Source organism: Pecten maximus, chromosome 7, assembly GCF_902652985.1.
Source record: "Pecten maximus chromosome 7, xPecMax1.1, whole genome shotgun sequence".
NCBI lineage: Eukaryota > Metazoa > Mollusca > Bivalvia > Pectinida > Pectinidae > Pecten > Pecten maximus.
In genome coordinates this window covers 28,227,049-28,248,918 of record NC_047021.1, presented here as the reverse complement: position 1 = coordinate 28,248,918, position 21,870 = coordinate 28,227,049, and the positions used below count along the sequence as shown (strand labels likewise).

The 21,870-nt window shown below is 36.8% G+C and overlaps 1 protein-coding gene across 1 annotated transcript; it reads right to left on the bottom strand.

Annotated features, from left to right (window-relative positions):
• Positions 1–1,349: 1,349 nt before the first annotated feature.
• LOC117330456 (cell division cycle protein 123 homolog) lies at positions 1,350–11,584 on the bottom strand. The gene is made up of 12 exons (XM_033888751.1): positions 11,313–11,584; positions 10,660–10,728; positions 9,663–9,714; positions 8,819–8,860; positions 8,523–8,618; positions 7,915–8,021; positions 6,184–6,314; positions 4,909–5,031; positions 4,443–4,471; positions 3,890–4,063; positions 3,436–3,570; positions 1,350–2,206 (listed from the first exon to the last, which is right to left on the bottom strand). Exons 1-12 carry the CDS (start codon positions 11,384–11,386, stop codon positions 2,156–2,158), a joined length of 1,083 nt encoding a protein of 360 aa, XP_033744642.1. The 5' UTR covers positions 11,387–11,584; the 3' UTR covers positions 1,350–2,155.
• Between the last annotated feature and the right edge of the window lie 10,286 nt (positions 11,585–21,870).

Genomic DNA, 21,870 nt, shown 5'->3' with positions numbered 1-21,870 from the left:
GACTAGTAGGTATCCTAACTCCATACCAAGGACTGGTGTAGCCAGACTAGTAGGTATCCTAACTCCATACCAAGGACTGGTGTAGCCAGACTAGTAGGTATCCTAACTCCATACCAAGGACTGGTGTAGCCAGACTAGTAGGTATCCTAACTCCATACCAAGGACTGGTGTAGCCAGACTAGTAGGTATCCTAACTCCATACCAAGGACTGGTGTAGCCAGACTAGTAGGTATCCTAACTCCATACCAAGGACTGGTGTAGCCAGACTAGTAGGTATCCTAACTCCATACCAAGGACTGGTGTAGCCAGACTAGTAGGTATCTTAATTCTAACTGGAACTGTTATTTAGAGGTTAACTAAGATACCCTTATGCATGTCCCTATTTCTGATTTTCAGAATGGCTGGAATATGTGTTGTTCATAATAAAGAGAGTTTAGTTATACTCACATCTTTATTTATGTAATACTTTCCACTGAAGGGAAGCAGAGAGAAATGATCACTGTAATAAGTAGAATTTAAATAACTGCATGCATATCTGCACATGTTCCCCAACATTTCTGTGAAGTTTTGTGAAAATCGCTTCTCAAGTTTAGGGGGAGTTGTCCAGACAAGAAATACCTGCTGATAGTGACCAGTAAGAATGAAGTCAAAATTTTGGAATTAAAACAGCTGTATTCACATCTACACATGGTCCTCTATATTTGTGTGAAGCCTTATGGGAACTGTTCCACTAGTTAAGGAGGTGTTGTGCGTCAAAATTGATATCAGACCCGACAAGAAATACCTGCTGATAGTGACCAGTAACAATGCAGTCAAAATTTTGGAATTAAAACAGCTGTATTCACATCTACACATGGTCCTCTATATTTGTGTGAAGCTTTATGGGAACTGTCCCACTAGTTAAGGAGGAGTTGTCTGGACAAAATTATTATCAGAAAAACCATTTACCATTATAGCAACAAAAATGTTGAGAAAACAAAGTTGCATGCACATGCACCTACACATGGTCCTTTATATTAGTGTGGAATTTCTTTGAATCTACCCCAGGGGCAAACTTGAGACTCCAGGGTCATGAAATTCATAACTTTTAAATTAAGAATAGTCGATTTGCCTGATTTGGGTCTTGAGAAGATTTTTGAAATTTCAGTCAATGTGACCACCTTTTGCCCTGCTACTCAGTCCCCTTCAGGGGGCAGAAACCATATACTTCACAATTTTGCTTGACTCTTTTGGCCTTGAAAATTTTATTGAAATTAGTTTAGGGCTTTTCAAGAAAAAGTTGAAAATATAAACTGTTTACGAACAGACAACTTTATCTCAGGTGACCTAAAAGAGGAATAAAAAGCATCATCTATGAAAATTTTATTAATAACAATTCTAAAACATTTTTTGCAATACAATCTATAGCATGATTCTTGCTATCAATAACATGTTTTACAATCATTATCATTTCTCTACATTCAATTTAAGGCATCTGCGAGTGTATGAGATTAAATTGATACAATTGAGAAATGGTGGAGATGGGTGGCCAATACTAGCTGTTCAATATTGAAAACCCCTTTGAAAGTGTATAGAAAATTTAAGCATTGAAAAAATTTACATATCTGTCATTACTAAGAGACTGCAGCAACACTACATTTATACAGAAAATACTATTGAGTTTATTGGAGGCTCTATTCAAACATTCAAAGTTACTTCCCTTTGTTTCACTTTGTATAGTAATGGAGGGAGTGGGGGCAGCTGAGAATATGTTGAGGATAATGCCACTATTATGGAACAGAATACAGTTTGATATTTTATTTGGACAGAATAACAAACCTTACATTAGGACAATACTGTGTGATGAAGTAACTAAACCCATGCTCCAATGCCTCTTATCCTCACATTATTAGAAAGGTGTTATAACACAACCTTATGTGAACCTTGTCTTCAGGAAACCATGAGGACTAACAACCATTTTATATGATGTAAGATACAGTTTTTAACTGAAAATGGACATCTGAATATCATTTGATGAGATACACAACTTTCTAAAGCCCAAAATAAGGTGTGCGCTATTTCGATATATTTATCATTCTGTTGAGGATAATCCCTGGAATTAGTTCAGCCAGTCTTAAGGATGTCTTTTTTCTGTTCTTGTAAACTGCAGTGCATGTCAATCTCCCTCCTCGTCACATGAATCCTGTCTTCCCATCTGCTGGATTTTCTGTTTTGAATAAAAAAAAAAGGCATGAATGTTCCCCATAACATTTGTTTTTGCAGTATGGCCTCTAGACATTTGAGAGTATGTTTTGACCTCGTAAATGAATTTTGGCCTTTGGAGTTGAAGCAACATGCTTATGGGCCATATATTTTGACCCTTCAGATTTCAAATAAATGCTTTGACTTCTGATATTGCAGACCTCTTAATCTCATTGGTAATTTGTCATTGTTCAATAAACTGTAAGAAAATTCTGTTTTTCTTAAATTAAAAGTATTCTTTGACCACAGAAAAGTTTTTTACTAAAAGGCAATTTAATTTGGCTAAAGAGTGGGATGCAAGAACAGTCTGGTCCTTTAGGGGTATTTACAAAGGTAATTTTCTCTATCCAGCGTATAATTTGTCATTCCAGCTTAACTTTCTTATGAACCTATAAAACCCTGATAAATACCAGTCCAACTATACCGCTTCCACTATAGAGAGCTTCTCTTAAGCTTGATTTGTTCAGAGTAAGATTAGAAAGCCAGAGGTCCTGGGTTTGATCCCTAGCGGAGGCAATAAATCCAATTTAATTTATTATGCTCTCCTGTTACATTGGTGCCCATATAGGGACTAGGAAATTATACTTAAGAGTTACTTGTAAATTAATTGTTATACCTCCAGGAAAATTGAGTTCTTCCCTTGAGTGGGAGCATAATTATGTAATTAGACAAATACTAGCCACAATATATCGCTCAGCTAGAGAAAACGTCTCTGAAGCCTGATCGGTTGAGTGTAGGACTAGAAAACCAGAGATCCCAGGTTCAATCCCTAGCAAGGTAATGAAATGAATTTAATTAATCATACTTTCAACTGTTACACCTGTAGCATATTTGACATATATATTTTCAAATTGACCTTCTGCTGAACCTGTACTATATTCAACATAACAAGCTTGCTGGGTATTGCTAAAGCAATACATGTCCCCTACCAGCCCCACTAAAAATAGTAAAACTGACCTTGACCCAAAAACCCTGAAACTTGAACTTGATCTGCAGCTACTCATACTTGAAGTTTCATGCCAACTTCCACTAGGATACCTTGAAGCATGGCTGAAAAAAAGTCAGGAAACTGAGCGGAAGGATTGATAGTGGGATGGACAGACAGATGGACAGACAAACAGGGAGGAAGGAAAACCTATAGCCCCCCTCGTTTCACCATACAGTGTATTACACAAACTTTTCAGTTGTACTTACCAGGTTAAGAAGGTCCATCATTTTGTAGGGATCCTCCCCACTAGTAAGGTCCTTGATGTCTTCTGGGATACCAAAGCTAGAATAAGGGTGAGGCTGGACTCCCTCAGGATGTTCTACAAACCGGAAAACAGGTTCCTGGGAAGCAAAAGTAATAGGTTTCTACAGAAGGGTTAAAAGTATTGACTCCTTTTGATAAATGCTGAGGATGCAGCATTTACTCTACAATGATGGATGTTGATTCCAAATAGTGTCAAGGAATTAGCTGGTTCATCCTGTAGTAGTCAATAGTGGAGGGGGTAGTTATCTAGTGGAATTATATACCCATGTAACCTTTTACATAAGCTAAAACTAATCATAACACTCTGATCCATACAAAACTGGATATTGACTAAAATGAATAAACACCATCTATGATATTAATTTGATATTTTGATAGTATTTGTTTTCCTGGTACCTGAGTATTGGATGTTTCCACAGAAGATGTCACACTGGTTGATCCTTCTGATTGGTCATTTCTTTGCTGGTCTTCCTGTCCGTCACCCCTCAGTCCCTCTAGCTCATCCCACGTAAACAACAAACCATCAGTCACAGCACCAAATGGGTTGAAGTCTATCAAGAGTAGCTTCCCCTGATGATAAAATGTACAGTATGGTATGGACAAAGATGTAACATTGTGGAGCACATGTGACGTTTTTCTTCTGCCAGCCATGATTCCTCTTCATTGGCAGGATAGTGAGATAATAAGATGTTCAGACTTAGTGTGCTTAAAAATGAAACCATTCATTTCCAGTAATCAGGTAATCATCCTCTCCAAACATTTTGCATATTTTTTGTTATTTAACTTCTTTTGCAGCAATTTTGATTTTAAAGATAATGAAAATTATTCTCAAATGCCTTCTATAAACTAACTATGCTCTCACAAAATATCCACTAAATGGAATCAAAAGAAGTCAGTGTGAAGTATATCTGCCTTACTTTTGACAGGCCCACTATAATATGAAACTCACCTTGTCTCTTCTGTAGACATCAAATACATCTGAAAGTAAAGATAAATTAAAAAAAAAAAATTAAATTCAAATGATTAATTGTAAAAATCATTGTTTTACAAGCCCTGCAGCATGTAGGTATTATTTTAAATGTACTATATGATGCTAACTTTACCTGGCAAGTTCTTGAAAAAAAATATTTGTGCAAAGTAATAGCATACTATCTCTGTCAGAACAGGGCAAGAATTTAAGGAGAAACCATTTTGGTATAACCTAAAATTTAGGCATAAACCAGTTATATAAATGTAATACAATTAATTTGTAGTGTCCGAACATATTGTTTCACATTATTCAGCATTATTTTACAATCAACCATTACTCACAGTCTACAGTATACCCTTTTTGCTTACAGTTTATACACTGTAAATAATTTTACACTATTTTACATTATTTTTTTATGATTATTTCACAATTTGACATTACTTACAGTTTTTACTGGGGAACTTCCCAGCCACCATATGATAGAAGAAAGCTTTGATGTCGGATACAATCTCCTCCTTCATCTTGGTTATGAATTCATAATATTCTGTGTGATTCCGCTGACAGATTGCTAATAACAGACAATATTTACTCTCAGGTTCTGTAACACTTGGAGGATAATCTCCTAATTTATGTTATATATTATCATTTCCTAAGCTGTGCTTTTTTTTATTAATTTCCAAAGAAAGTTATTCTATCAGTTAATATAGACATCATAATAATCCAGACCTGACCCTCCATACATAAAATACAACCTGAACACTTTTCAAACAATTAAAACCATATTAATAATGTAAAACAAGTACATTATGTAAATTATACACAGGATGTACTTTAACCACGATACTGTAAAAATTTTATTTTGGTAAAGATTTAGCGCAAACTAAATCTAAACAAATTAGCACAACAAAAATTATTTTACCCAAAATAAAATAATGCAGTAGAAAACAAAATAACTGTACCCAAATAAGATCATCAGAAACCTTAATTGGAGTACTCAAAAGAAGATCAGTAAAAAACTAAATTAGAGTACACAAAATAAGATTAGTGTACCCAAAATATGATTAGTAGAAAACATAATTAGTGTTGGTTTGTTTTTGTTTAACGTCCTATTAACAGCCAGGGTCATTTAAGGACGTGCCAGGTTTTGGAGATGGAGGAAAACCTGAGTACCCGGAGAAAAACCACCGGCCTACGGTCAGTACCTGGCAACTGCCCCACGTAGGTTTCGAACTCGCAACCCAGTGGTGGAGGGCTAGTGTTAAAGTGTCAGTACACCTTAACCACTCGGCCACCGCAAAACAAAACAAAATTAGAATACACAAAATAAGATTAATGTACCCAAAATATAATAAGTAGAAAACAAAATTAGTGTACTCAAAATAAGATTAATGTATCAAAAATAAGATCAGTAGAAAACAAAATTAGTGTACTCAAAATAAGATTATTGTATCAAAAATAAGATTAGTAGAAAATAAAATTAGTGTACTCAAAATAAAATTATTGTACCCAAATAAGATCAGAAGAAAACAAAATTAGTGTACCCAAAATCAGATCAGAAGAAAACAATTTCAAGAAAAAGTAATTGGAGAAATCACCATTAAACTGATTTGTTTCAGTATTAAAATGGCTGAAATAAGATTACTGTAATAATGTGTTTGTTTACACAACATTTACTGAAAGATAAATTCCTTTGTTAGCCAAATGTTATTGATGTCCCCACCTGTTAAATTTCCATTTCTAACAAAACATCGAAACTCCATTCCTGATGCAAGGTTCTGCCATTTTCTTAGAATAAGTTCATACTGGACTGTTACATTGCTGCCGTTGGCACAGTCCTTACAATGTAAGAACCTGAAAGTACACATATAAAGATTTCATTATGGTTTAGAGTGTATTTCTTCCTGAAGTCTATACATACATAGTGAAGTGTATATTTTACAAATGATGGTTCACCTTGCTGTTTAATGCTCCATTGAAACTGAATTAGGCATCAGTTTTTATATCTTGTGGATACATTATTTAACCTTTAGTCTCTTTAGTTTGAGAAATAAGTTGTATAACACATCAATGATGGAGTCATACAAGACTTGTAATGGTACAGTGTATCTGTTATCATCTGATAACAGCTTGTCTTTACACTAGAGATTGAAAGAGACTAATAGTATCTAACATGGGTCTGTTCCGTGGACAGGGATATGTCAACCCGAGTGTGAGAGTTTGGCCAGTCAGCATGAGGCTTGCCGATTGCTGGCCAGTCAAACTCTTACACAAGGGTCAAGACATCCTTGTTCGCCGAACAGACCCATGTTTGATTATTTGTCTCGCATACGTGCAAGCAAATGTAAGCCTGTACGAAAGTTTTTCATCGCGCCATTTGAAAGCTCCTTGGAATGTATGTCAAAATAAATGACGTCATCATTTAAGACATGGTTACTCAACGTAAAATGATGTTATTGTGAGCAGTGTCATATAGGGCGTGCCAGCTGTCTTTACCCCCCTGTGTGAGATTGATTTTTCTCTCAACCTGGACAGGTATATCCGCAGTTTTACGGGGGTGAGATTTTCCTATCACACCCTAGGGAAAAGACAAGCTACACATGCTCTTTTAACGTGCTCTTGTTCTCGATAGGGTGACGTCATTATGACCTTACCCGTTTGAATGCTAAATATCAATATTATTAACAAAAGAAATTAAAATAAGTATTAATTATCAGAGTTAACCGAGTGTTTGGTGTACTTTTTGACAAGCTAATCGGAACCCTCGGATGGAGATGGTTAAGTTCCCAAACACTCGGCAAGCCTCGTGTTTGCGAATTTAACAATCTCCCTCCTCGGGTTGAGATCTCCCTATCTCACCCCAAAAGGGGTGAAAGATTATATTAATCTTTTCCCTAGCAACTGTGAGATAACCCTGTGAAGTATGTGAGAAATCTTTTTCTCTTACCCTGCACAGGGATATCCACAATTTGACCAGTGTGAGATTTTTCTCACCTCACCCTAGAGTTGTCACAAGCAACATGGCAATAATACAATGATGTCACGTCAACATATTCAATTACCTCATGTCAATATTAGATACACGATGGTTAAGAGAAAAATAATAATTCAACCCCCTGGAAGTAATATTGGAGATCTCAATGCTTGGGGTAAGATTAAGCTGCCAAACACTTGACAAGCCTTATGTTTAGCAACTTAAGAATCTTCCCCCTCAATTTGAAATCCCCGTCTCACACCCATTAAGGTGAAAGATTCAATTAATCTTGTGAAATGAATATATATATACGGTGTTCACCTGTTTGATTAAAAAAAAAATGATAGTCCAACTATTACTGCCCACTGAATCTTCAGAGATTGTAGAAACATATGTAAAATATCATATTAGTGAAACAATATTTTTGACATTAATATTATTGTCATAATTCTGGAAAGCAAATAAACCTATGTATCTTACGGTTGTGTCAGATCGTGTGTAATGAACTCTGAACTCTTCAATAGGAGGTAGACATCACTAGGACATGTACAACGTAAAGTCTTGTCAAAGGAAATCCATGTGGCATCCTGGAGAAAAGTAAGCACAAATCTCAAGAAAATAAAAGTCTCATTTAAATTTACTCGCAGACATGCCAAATTAAAAACAGGTGACAGTTATAGTATTTTCAGAAATAAGACATAATTATTTTTCAAGAAGCAAACAAACATGGGGTGTGTAATTATTGTGTTACAGTTTTGATAAACCAGAAGTATGCACACCAAGTACAAGGTATCTTTCATAATATCTCAGTATGGGGAGGCACTTTTTGTGCTTCCTATATCTACCAAACCACCACCACCATCAAATTCAAGAATGGTCTAATGTCTCAGTAGGAATAGTCCTCACCATCAACCTTTATCATCAAGGTGATCATATATATCATGCATAAAAATCTTGAGGCAATTAATCATACAAATGTTAGATTGCAGGTTGTCAAAAAATTATGTTTGATCACTTAATGTTAAAAGCTTCTCCTAAAACACAGAATAGTAAAGAAACTTGTTTCACTTGATAATTAATGTACTTACTCGTGGGGCACTCCAGTTTAATTTTGGGAACACAGAACCGCCAAGGTTTTTGATGATTTTTTTCATCAAACTCTCAAATTCAGGAAAACTTGGCATCTGAAAATTACCATGGTATATACTGGCGTATTTGTTAAAGAGAATCATTTTGATATTTAGCATACATACTATATAATCCAAAATATTGCCACAATTTGTGCAATTACATACAGCATTAAAAGTACATATTTTGTAGTAGTCTCATTATGTTACCGCATTGTTAAACACTGAAGCATAAAATTCACAAATGACTGACTAACCTTTGTTTCAGAGCTGTCAGCAGAATCCCAGTCAACATCAAGCTAAACACAGAGAAAGAAAAAAAAAAACAATAAAATATTTCTCAAAATAAAATACATATGTACTTCTCTATATACTCCAGGGGTTACATTCACTTTTAAGAATTGTAGATAGAAATACCCTGGGTACCTGTTATGAATTTGGTTAAAACTAATTTTATTGAGTTAACAAAAGGATTAGACAACATCATGGGTATGTAATAAATTCTACATGTACATTGAAATTGATGGTTAACATAAGACTATATCGAAATATTTCAAAGGTAAAAGAGAAATACTTAAAAGTTTGTGCAGAAAATTTTACGAGTATTATAATTAGAGCAAGGTCAGGAATAACTGGATTCTCCCACTATATGTACCAATGTTTTCAGTGTATTCACGAGACGAATAATTACCGGGATACACCAACTATATTAGTCAAATATTAAAAAAAGTAATCATTCCAAAATACATAAAAGGATCAAACTGAAGAAGTTCTTACAGTTTCCAATTCTCAAAAGTAAATCAAGAATAAGTTATATCTCCTCAGATAAAAAATACTGTGAGGTGTGGAACTAGTCCCTGTGATAGATACAGGTAAAGGGAGATAACTTGCAGAAGTAAATCTCTATCTAGCAAATTTAAGAAGGAATAGAAATGTCTATTACGTTCAATACTGACATGTCCTGTCTGCATTTACAAAGTAATCATTTAGGAATAACATCTTTATCTAACTAAAGTGTACTGAGTTTTGTTTCTTGTAAATTTATTTCTTTATAACCAATAGATATTTGTTACTACAGTATTTAATAATTTCTTTGATTACCTCCTCTCCCTCAATATCATCCTCGTCATGTTTTCCACTAGCTGCCACAGATCTAAAATATTAATAACACACAAATAACTTACATACAGTAGCATACCTGATTCATTGATCTGTTATGATTCTTCTGGGGGAAGTTGAAACAAAATAAAATCAACTTTCAAAGGACATTATTCATCAAGTCTGTTGTTTCAAGCAATCATTTAAGGATTGCACATCATTTTGACTGCATATACGGTAGTCTGCCCGCAGTTGGCAACGAACATTTCCTATGGTAAGCGGTTTAAAACGCTAAAATTGCATTGATCAGTCCTTTCAAAATGGCGCTGTCTAGTTGACATTTCGGTACGTCACAAATAGACGATGTCATAATTATTTTACCAATTCTTGCGGTTATATAAAATTGACTGAGCCTTTTTTCACTCTGTACATGCTAATTTATTCGCAGTCATGAGTTTACTAAGCTGAAGAAGGGAGAGATGTAAATATTTTACTATACTTTGTAGAATGTTTAATTCTTCAAATATAGAAAGACATGTAACAGGAGGAGAAAATGTAGCGGCCAGACCGGGGGTCGAACCGTGACCTCCAAACACTAGACGGATGCTCTACCAATTGAGCTACCTGGTCACCGATGATTGACCCAGTCCAGTCCCGCCACACACCTCCCTCCTTTTTTTCCAAGTCTTCGCCCTCGAAGACACATGAGACCCTTATACCACCACCGGTACGTGGGTATTTTAGTTAGGCACCAATTTTGTAATAGGAGAGGAGAAAATGTAGCAGACACTCCAGACCGGGGTTCGAACCCGGGACCTCCGAACACTAGCCAGATGCTCTACCAATTGAGCTACCTGGTCACCGATGATCGACCCAGTCCAGTCCCGCTACAGACAGCTAAAACTATTCATCTGTCAATTTCAGAGTTTAAAAAAAGAAACTGTGTACAGTTTATGTTCATGTGTAGTTCTAATCTAAGTATATAGAGGCGTGAACTTACTGTTCTGGAAGAACGACACCATCGGCCTGTAAATAGTCCAAGAACTCCTTTGGCAGAGGCAGGATGTAACTGGTAAACAAATGCAAATCAAGTGTTAGGTCTAAACTACTGCCTACATGTATATTTCTGTACACTGTAAGACCTACAATCCATCAGACTTGAATTTTCAATGAAACAAATGAAATATTGATAAAAACATGCAAAGATGTACAACTATAATTTTATAAAATTAATATCATCAACATGTTTCATCCGTCAAGGTCTTAAGTGTTCTAATTTAGAATAAACATGAATGTATTTAGTATACTATAAACACTTTCTTTATATATTTAAACAGATGAATGATTAATACATATGTTTTACAAATGAACGGGTACATGTAACAATTTGATTCCGCTAATATATAATATATAGTCTATACATTTACATAGGAAAACACAATGTCGGCATGTGCAGTATCTGTGTTTTACTGAGCACATGTATTTGGTTTAAATTCTAGAAAGACAGAACCCTTTTAAAAGGAAAAATAAATAACACCACCGATATCATAGTGGTGGGACTCAAACAATTCGACAGCATATTGATAATTATGATTCCATAAATCTATAAAGTAAAATTACAACTATAGTTGTAGGACATGTATTGACACAAACCTCTTAATTGTAATATCTTTGAACTTAGGATACCATGCAGAAAACACACAGTTCAAAACGTCTTGAATGTCCATTTTCAGACTAATTTTTAACGTAAAAATATACACTTTATAGAACTAGACTGTAGCAGCCAGCTGGTATTGTAGATAAGTATCACCATTCCAGGACATGATTTTAGTTTGAAGTTTAAACAAAAACCAATATGATGAAAATCTTCAAGACATTGCAGCAGAATCCAAGTTACATCAGCAAGTAAACAAATACATGTGAGCTGGAGAGTACTACGACAAGGGAGATAACAATAATTTTATGAGAGTTGTCTCCCGTACAACATAAAAATGATTGTAAACGAATAAAGATAATAAGGTAATTTATATTATTCAAATATTCAGAACGTATTTATTATTCAATTATCATTCATAAAAGTATCCTGTACTCTTTACTACTTGGAAAGTTTCAAAAAAGCTTGATTACTATGACGTAAAACGATACATTTGAAAAATAATAATGATAAAAAAAAGATAAGAAATAGATAAATGATAAAACAATACGTTTGTAGAAAATAAAAACTCAGCTATTCTCTACTATATTTAAGTTTTTTATTATTTATGACGTGTGGTATTGTATACTTTGTTGGTGTATCATTTTGATATTTTTATATAAACAACAGATAGATTCGCTTCCGCCATTTTTTCTGACCGACAAATTGAATTCTGATATTCTTCAGAGTTATCGCTCCTTCGCCGTCCCTTATACCACAAAATAGCTTAAAATTTTACCAATTCATAAATGCGTGTGATATTTCCCCGAAATTTAATCATTAGTCTTCCATCTCTGGGTTGCGAGTTCGTCCTTAGATGACCCTGGCAGTTGATAGGACGTTAAACAAAATAAACCAAATCAAACATCATTCATTCATTCACTGTAAGATTTTTTTCTCTTCAAAATAACAATTCTTTGCTAAGGGGTATTCGTGTGTGTATGTCTGGCATATCATCAGGGAAACAAACATGTAATCATACAATTTATAATTTCGCTATTTGAGTGACAATTAATTAACTTTGAATAAAGGAGGACATCACATGATTATTTTTACCACCGTATTAGTGTGTTGAACCAACATTATCTACATGTATAGTGTAATATAGTGTTAACTATGGCGCGGGAAGGATGTCATAATTAAATATTTTTGCCTAGGCAAAATTATTTTTGCTTAGGCAGAAATCGAATTTTGCCTAGGCAAAAATAATATTGCCTAGGCAAAAATATTTCTGCCTAAGCAAAAATAATATTGCCTAGGCAAAATTCGATTTCTGCCTAGGCAAAATTCGATTTCTGCCTAGGCAGAAATAATTTTGCCTAAGCATAAATCGAATATTGCCTAGGCTGAAATATTTTTGCCTAGGCTGAAATATTTTTGCCTAAGCAACATTCGATTTTTGCCTAGGCAAAAATATTTAATTATGACATCCTTCCCGCGCCATAGTTAACGCTTTATTTCGACATTCTTTCTATCAAACAAGAAATTATTGGGTATAATGTAAGCTATATTCATGACGCATTATATCATCGCGGTGGGAGAATACTCGGTTCTTTGTATCGAACCCATCCTACTGTCTGAGTAATGCAGAAACAAATCGCATTCCAAAACTGTCCGTCATTACAATCCTTCCGTAAATATCAAATCGTATAGCGCAAACAGTTGTTAGGAAACAGACATGTTAGTCAATGGGATGTCTGAACACATTTAGATATGTCATACGCATCAACTGTCTTGAATTAGTGTGTCGTTAACGTAATCAATAGTTTTATATAGGTAGATAAGTACTTGTGTCTTTATCTTACCCCTCCCCATGTTACAGACGTTGATGGAATTAAGATAATAATGAATGAATAAAATGGAAATAATGGAACTTTACTTTGACACCCTACTCTATACGTACACCTATAAACATAAAAATTAAAAAAAATTAAAATGGGGGGGGGGGGGGGGGGGGGCGATAGTGACATTTAACCGCACGCAAAATAGTTTAAACAAAATAATTGTACGTCGTGGTGGTTTGGTTTTGTATTTATTGTTTAACGTCCTATCAACATATTTTGTCATTGGTGAAGGATTATGTCGCGAATGGCGTTGTCATTCAATTTTAAACCGGCCGTGCTTATTAATTTACATTAAACAAAGCTATTCTATAAACAACAGGAATCTGTTATTTCTATACAACAGCAAGAATAACAGTTCTTTTCCGTCTAATTAAATGTATCAACAATATCAATTATTTAGATATATAACATTCCCGGTTAATTACCCGATACTTCTCAGAATCATTACAAAAGCGCGAGGTTGAGTATTGTTTTTCCGTTAGGTAATAGGAAGTAACTAGCCGACAAACTGTCGCGTTCTACCTGTTGACAGGCTATTGTTTTTTACCCAACTGTAAACCACAGGTATCTGTTCCACCCTGGTCCCATATCGAGCGCCAGACAACTGAATACCTCCACCGGTTTATACCTACCAAACAATGCATCCACGTGAAACGTAAAGGTCAAAAACAACACAATAGCTGATCTTTCGGATTTTTTTTTTTCAAAAAAAAAGTTTAAACGGAATTTGGCAATATTACGATTTGTACATACATGGAGTGACTCACATTTGAAGTTCTATACATTGGAATGTTTAAAGTCAAGCGGAATACGATAATTAACGTATTGTCCATCACGTAAGCTCCAACAACACACCGTGACGGCCCGACCCAAGCTTGCCCCGGGGTGCGTCTTTCCAATGTCTGACATTCTTTTATCATTAAACATCCTTTCTCCCAGGCAACATTCCATTGGATCTTATCGGACCCCCATATCTTCCGTATCTCAATTGGCCGAAGCGATGACCAGCGGTCAAAGTCATTGTGCTTTGAATACTGTAAACTGTATTGCACAGGTAACGATACAAGCAAGTTTAATATTGTGCTTTAGTTGTTTAGTTATTTTTTAGTGACAATGGCAGCTATAAATAATCGAGCCATCAAAGGAGCCGCCAAATGTCGACTGTGAAATTAACAGGAATCCAGATATATCTAATACCATGATGCCAGCTACCTGTCGCCAAACACCTATATAGTTTTATGTTGTTTGGTGACCATCAGAGTCTACAACCTTTTAGTGTCTTAATAAATAAAAGGGTCGCCCGAACACAAAATTAAAGAGGGAATAACATACATGCAATGAAAATCGGCGACCATTACTTATCTTATCCTAAAAAGCTATATAAACTTGACATTATATACTGCAAGAGTGACATTTTGGTATTATAGGGTTTGGCCATTAGTATATGGAGAGGGAGAGAAAAAAAATCATAAATCATATCTGTCCATTTCGAGTTGAAGGTAAATGTACACAAGCAGGCTTCGATTGGGACCGAGGAGTCGAATGCATCGATGAATTCGTGCAACTTACTCTAGAAAACGATCCCGAATGATTGCAAATTTGCTATATTCATCTTCCACCGGGGGGCTTCGCCTCCCTTGAACCCCCTACCAGGGCGTTGCCCTGGACCCGCTGGGGGCCTTGGCGGCCCGCCCCCCAGACCCCTCGTCTTTTATTTTTGTTTTAGTCCATGTTGTCTTTATGAATATGGTGTATTAACGAAAAGTCAATAACTTTCTCTACACGAGCAAGTTACAAACTTTCGATATCACTCTCGCACATGAAAGTCACGTCAGATATAACTTTGAATGCATCGATGAATTCGTGCAACTAACTCTCTAGAAAACGATCCCAAATGATCGCAAATTTGCTATATTCATTTTCCGCCGGGGGGTGGCCTTCGCCCCCCCTAAAAAACCCCTACCAGGGCACTGGACCCGCTGGGGGCCTTGGCGGCCCGCCCCCAGACCCCTCGCCAAAAAAAAAAGACTCGCGCCTACGGCGCTCGCATTATCACTAAATTACTGGACCCCCCCCTTTCGAAAATCCTGGATGCGCGTCTGAAAGACCTAAAGACCTCATCTTTCGCTGTATATAAAGACATCACCTTTCCGCTGTATATATACATTATCAACAACCTCTCACATGTTACTACTGTCGCATGCACTTCTCCATTTTTGACAGAGAATCACACATTTTCAATCTTTAAAAGACACCTTGACTATTTTTGTATTTTATGGGTTTCGATCTTTGTTCTATCTCCTGTAGAAGGACATTAATGTACAAAAAGAATGTCGTGCGTTCTGTATTAGTTCGTACGAAGTATAGCATGTCCAACCATATTAAACCAGATGAAAGTGCAGATGTGGTTGGGGTTTAAGGCCCTCGGTGTCTTCAGAATCAAGGACCAGACGTCGCAGATTCGTACAATAATGGTATAGTCACCGACCAGTCGTTAATTACTCATCGGTATTGGTTGTGGAACCAATTTCGAATGAATCAAAGGTATCGCAGAATTACATACAATTAAACGTATACATTTACAATGACATTAGCTAAACCTACAAGTATCATAGGCAACAACCGTGTAACTAATTATAAGACTCATTTGAAATTCACGTGTCTTATATACACGACGAAGGTCTTACGGGACTGGTTTGATATCTTACTGGACTGGTTTGATATCTTACTGGACTTGTTTGATATCTTACTGGACTGGTTTGATATCTTACGTGACTGGTTTGGTATCTTACGGGACTGGTTTGATATCTTACGGGACTGATTTGATATCTTACGGGACTGGTTTGATATCTTACGGGACTGGTTTGATATCTTACGGGCCTGGTTTGATATCTTACTGGACTTGTTTGATATCTTACTGGACTGGTTTGATATCTTACTGGACTTGTTTGATATCTTACGGGACTGGTTTTGATATCTTACGGGACTGGTTTGATATCTAACGGGACTGGTTTGATATCTTACTGGACTGGTTTGATATCTTACGGGACTGGTTTGATATCTAACGGGACTGGTTTGATATCTTACGGGCCTGGTTTGATATCTTACTGGACTGGTTTGATATCTTACTGGACTGGTTTGATATCTTACGGGACTGGTTTGATATCTTACGGGACTGGTTTGATATCTTACGGGACTGGTTTGATATCTTACGGGACTGGTTTGATATCTTACGGCACTGGTTTGATATCGTACTGGACTGGTTTGATATCTTACGGGACTGGTTTGATATCTTACGGGACAGGTTTGATATCTTACGGGACTGGTTTGATATCTTACTGGACTGATTTGATATCTTACGGGCCTGGTTTGATATCTTACTGGACTGGTTTGATATCTTACTGGACTGGTTTGATATCTTACTGGACTGGTTGATATCTTACGGGACTGATTTGATGTCTTACGGAGTGATTTGATATCTTACAGGACTGATTTGATATCTTTCCGGACTGGTTTGATATCTTTCCGGACTGGTTTGATATCCGTGTAGCGTCTCTTTGTGGCCAATACGTTGCCCATCGTACATACATGTATATAGCTATAATCTATAATTATGTTCTCGCTAATGAACTTGCTAATGCTCGTACACTCTAGATCTATAGGTACCAACTGTACTCAAAGAAACATGAAGTTTCTTCAGAAAATTGCAATTATTTTACAAAGATATTCTTAAGTATTAGGGGCCGCGGTGGCCGAGTGGTTAAGGTGTTCCGACACTTTATCACTAGCCCTCCACCTCTGTGTTGCGAGTTCGAAACCCACATGGAGCAGTTGTCTGGTACTGACTGTAGATGGATGTTTTTTCTCCGGGTACTCCGGCTTTCCTCCACCTCCAAACCTAGACACGTCCTTAAATAAACCAAACCTAAGTTTTTGTCACATTCGGTAAAAGGGTTTTCAATTTGAAAATTCTACAACTTTAATGTGTACATAAAATCATCCCCTCTCTCTCTCCCCCCTTTTTTGTTTTTGTTTTTGTTGTTGTTGTTGTTGTTGTTGTTAGGTGTTTTGTTTTCTATGATCCACCACTTGCCCCTAGTTTTACATTCACAAATGCACAAAAACTTCTTCTGCCATAGAGACAGCCACATAGTGAGCAGAAAGTACCAATAAAACTCCCGCACGAGTATAATTACATCCCTCGGGGTCAGCGCAACACGTAGACCACACATGGGAAGTCCGAACGCGCTCCCTGCCTGTAAGGTCAGCACGCACTATCGCCTCCCTCTGCAACCTAACGGCCAATGCGCAGGTGCAAAAGGTCAGCGTCACGTGCTCAGTAATTAGCCAGAGATTTGTTCTGCTCATTACTATGCATTGGTTGTAGATCAACAGTGATTACTGCTCGTTTTATAATGAATTATAGATTGCAACGTCTTCAAAGGAACAAACCGTATCTATAGATGTTAAAAGCTGTCCCACGATCAACTGATAAAGCGAAACATGGACACGATGGTATTGGTCGCCATAGCAACATGCGTACCACTACACTTACATTAATGCATATACTAGGTCAAGGCAAGGCGATTGGGAAAAACAACCCTTTTTATTGCATATCAAATTCGAATAAACCAAAAATACAGACACATTTCAACAAAATCTACATTTTCTACATATTACAAATACATAGCGCATTCCGTAAATATGTTTCAAACCTATCCCAGTTAGACAAGTTTAGACGATTGCATGTAGACTGGCAATTAGTTTTAAAAGAATTGTCCCGCTACATGTAAATTATAACATTCGATTATCTCCCCTTTGTTTGGAAATGCTACTAGTATTCTAGATTGTATACTGTTTTAACCAAAACGTGTTCCTCATTAGTGGCGTGTTTGATTTCCGTATATGTATGGTATAGTATCTTCCAGCAATCGCCGCAATGTTTTCTTGGTGTGTCCCCCTATGATGTCTTTTTTCCGTTTTACGAAAAAAAAATGGAGATGGTATGGATTTATTATTTCTAGAAATTCTTGTTGACAGTTGCTTCGACAATTTATTTTTATCTCCATTCGCCAGCTTCACACTACACCATAAAGGTCTACAGCATGCAAATAAGTGAAGTAATAGATTGAAATCGTCAACTGTTGGTAGTTTCCGCAATTGAAAATGCCGAAGATTTCTGATTGGAAATACCGTTAAGGTTTGATTGTACATATATAGTATTTCTAAACTGTGACGACGATGCTAAAACAAATGGTATGTAAAAGATACATTTGCGATGACACTGAGTATTTTTCTTGTCCACTAACCTACATTTTTGTATTCTTCACAAGTACGTGCTGAAGAAATGAAGATTTGATCTGTGGCCCAAAGTCTCTCCTACTCACAGGTTACCGTACAATATAAAGACGTGTCCACCCTTGTGTGGGACAGTAACGGAACACTTCGATGATGTGTCACAGACACAAAACATGAGTCCGTTACACTATATGCATGATTCCTTGGAAAGAAACATTTTAAATAAGATGATACAAAATGTACTTTGAACCATCTCTATAGAACCGAACATTCCAATGAACCAATATCAAAAGTTTAACACTGTATTGGTAGTCATTTGTGCGTTTTTGTCGATTGCTCTTCCGGGTTCTCGCGCTAAGTGGGTATATCACGTGTAACTTTCTGGTTCTCTCGCTATGTGGGTATTTCACGGAGTAACTTTCTGGTTCTCTCGCTATGTGGGTATTTCTCGGTGTAACTTTCTGGTTCTCGCGTTATATGGGTATATTATGGTGTAACTTCCTGGTTCTCGCGCTATGTGGGTATTTCCCGGTGTAACTTTCTAGGTTCTCGCGCTATGTGGGTATTTCACGGTGTAACTTTCTGGTTCTCGCGCTATGTGGGTATATCACGGTGTAACTTTCTGGTTCTCGCGCTATGTGGGTATTTCACGGTGTAACTTTCTAGGTTCTCGCGCTATGTGGGTATTTCACGGTGTAACTTTCTGGTTCTCGCGCTATGTGGGTATTTCACGGTGTAACTTTCTAGGTTCTCGCGCTATGTGGGTATTTCCCGGTGTAACTTTCTAGGTTCTCGCGCTATGTGGGTATTTCACGGTGTAACTTTCTGGTTCTCTCGCTATGTGGGTATATCACGTATAACTTTCTGGTTCTCTCGCTATGTGGGTATTTCACGGTGTAACTTTCTGGTTCTCGCGCTATGTGTGTATTTCACGGTGTAGCTTTCTGGTTCTCGCGCTATGTTGGTATTTAACGGAGTAACTTTCTAGGTTCTCGCGCTATGTGGGTATTTCACGGAGTAACTTTCTATGTTCTCGCGCTATGTGGTTATTTCCCGGTGTAACTTTCTAGGTTCTCGCGCTATGTGTGTATTTCACGGTGTAGCTTTCTGGTTCCCGCGCTATGTGGGTATTTTACGGTGTAACTTTCCAGGTTCTCGCGCTATGTGTGTATTTCACGGTGTAGCTTTCTGGTTCCCGCGCTATGTGGGTATTTTACGGTGTAACTTTCTAGGTTCTCGCGCTATGTGGGTATTTCCCGGTGTAACTTTCTAGGTTCTCGCGCTATGTGGATATTTCCCGGTGTAACTTTCTAGGTTCTCGCGCTATGTGGGTATTTCCCGGTGTAACTTCCTGGTTCTCGCGCTATGTAGGCATTTCACGGTGTAACTTTCTGGTTCTCGCGCTATGTGGGTATATCACGGTGTAACTTTCTGGTTCTCGCGCTATGTTGGTATTTCACGGTGTAGCTTTCTGGTTCTCGCGCTATGTGGGTATTTCACGGAGTAACTTCCTTGTTCTCGCGCTATGTTGGTATTTCACGGAGTAACTTTCTGGTTCTCGCGCTATGTGGGTATATCACGTGTAACTTTCTGGTTCTCGCGCTATGTTGGTATTTCACGGTGTAACTTTCTGGTTCTCGCGCTATGTGGGTATTTCACGGTGTAACTTTTGGAAACCAGTGAAAACTGTTATTTCCAATGTTTCATAATAATTTTTGTCATTTTTTAAAACAGTAAACTAAGATAAACAGCACCACTAATTCATCAATGCTTTAACCGTGAAAATTGTTGCTACATACAATTTAGTACCGTTTTTAAGATTCGCTTGTTTATTGGGTGTTTATCTGTAGCTGATTTCTGTTTACGCTACATTTTGTTGTTTATGAGATGAATAAGACATACGGAACCTTGATGAGACCCAGCCAAACATTTTGACTTTGAACTTACCTTTTGAATAACGACAATTTAAATAATATTACTTAATGATTTGAAATCGACAGCGCGAATCTATGACTTCATCAGCAGCATTTACAAAGTCTGATCACAATTATATCCAAAGTAAGAAAACGTACTTGAAAAAAAATCTCTCTATATATACCTATGTTGAAATAATGAATCTATGCCGACTGTGTAGTCAACATTGATTTTGGAGAACATATGAATTATTGTTTTTATTTGATTAAAACATATTTTATTAGAATCTATTAGCTTTTCAATTGGGCACAAGTTGTAATACTCAAATATTGAGATAGCGGCTACGGTCAGTGATTCTGTTGTAAGGTGTAAAATTACGGAGGAAACATGGAAATATCGGGATGGTTGTGATGTCAACTTGTTGTACACTTATAAATCTCGGAGGAACGCACCATCGGTATTCGTGACTGTCGATATTATTTTAATTGCTGATGGTTACAACCGTAACTTTCACAATCAAATGTCTCCTAAAGCAATTAATTAATTCCATTTCACATTGATTTGATCATCTTGATGACTTTGGTTGCTTCTGAACCGCCATTATGACAAGTTCTGGAGCAGGATGTACTGTGGATTATCTCTACATCAGACGAACAGTAAATCTCATCTGCGATAAGACAATGATATTCTGCATCAATTTAGAAATGGATATATCGGAATGTATACCTATGTGACTGTATCAGTTGATTGGAGCACTTTTTGTTAATTCCGAATGCTTATCACGTTCGCGTTTTGCTTGCTCTGTTTAGATAACATGATTTATTATCAACAACCGTAAAGCAGAGCATGTAGAACTGCATGAGTAAGCAGCAAAAACAATCTCCGACAGAAAAGAGTGATGCCAGGGGCGATTATTTACATTTAATCAGGTTTTGTTTGTTTCAAGAAGCAACGACCATTTTTGAAATGTCACTACTAACAATATTTACCACTGAAATGGCGAGACTAAACCATGGTATTGTGGCATGCAAGGGATGAATATTGGAACAATTTGTTCTGTTGGCGCCTTCAAACTGCGGTTATGAAATAATGTGAGATTTCTTCCCAAGATCTCGGTCCGTACCCGTCTCAGTGGGAGCTCCCTAGGATCCCGTATCACGTGATGGCTAAAACAGAATGTTTACCCCAAAACATCTGCGCATGCCAAAAGCATCATAACTGTCAGCAACACAACGTCGTCTACAGGCATATTTTTCATTGAATCTAAGTTATCAAAGGAACGGATCCACCATGATTGTTTTTAAGTCAATTAAGATATAGATTCTACATGCACGTGACCCTAGATCTGTTTTTTTTTCATTTACCACATGATTTGCAGGAAATAAAATTATGAAAATTCTGTTATACATTAAATCAATATATTGCCACTTTCCGAAAGCCACACGTGTTTTGTGATAAGCAA

Bases quoted from the DNA above. Each gene is read 5' to 3' on its own strand.
- LOC117330456 (XM_033888751.1), bottom strand. From the start codon at position 11,386: ATGGACATTCAAGACGTTTTGAACTGTGTGTTTTCTGCATGGTATCCT. The intron at 6,315-7,914 runs GTAAGATACATA...GTGTACTTTCAG, and splicing joins ACACACGATCTGACACAACC to GTTCTTACATTGTAAGGACT. The intron at 3,571-3,889 runs GTACCAGGAAAA...TTTGCTTCCCAG, and splicing joins TGGAAACATCCAATACTCAG to GAACCTGTTTTCCGGTTTGT.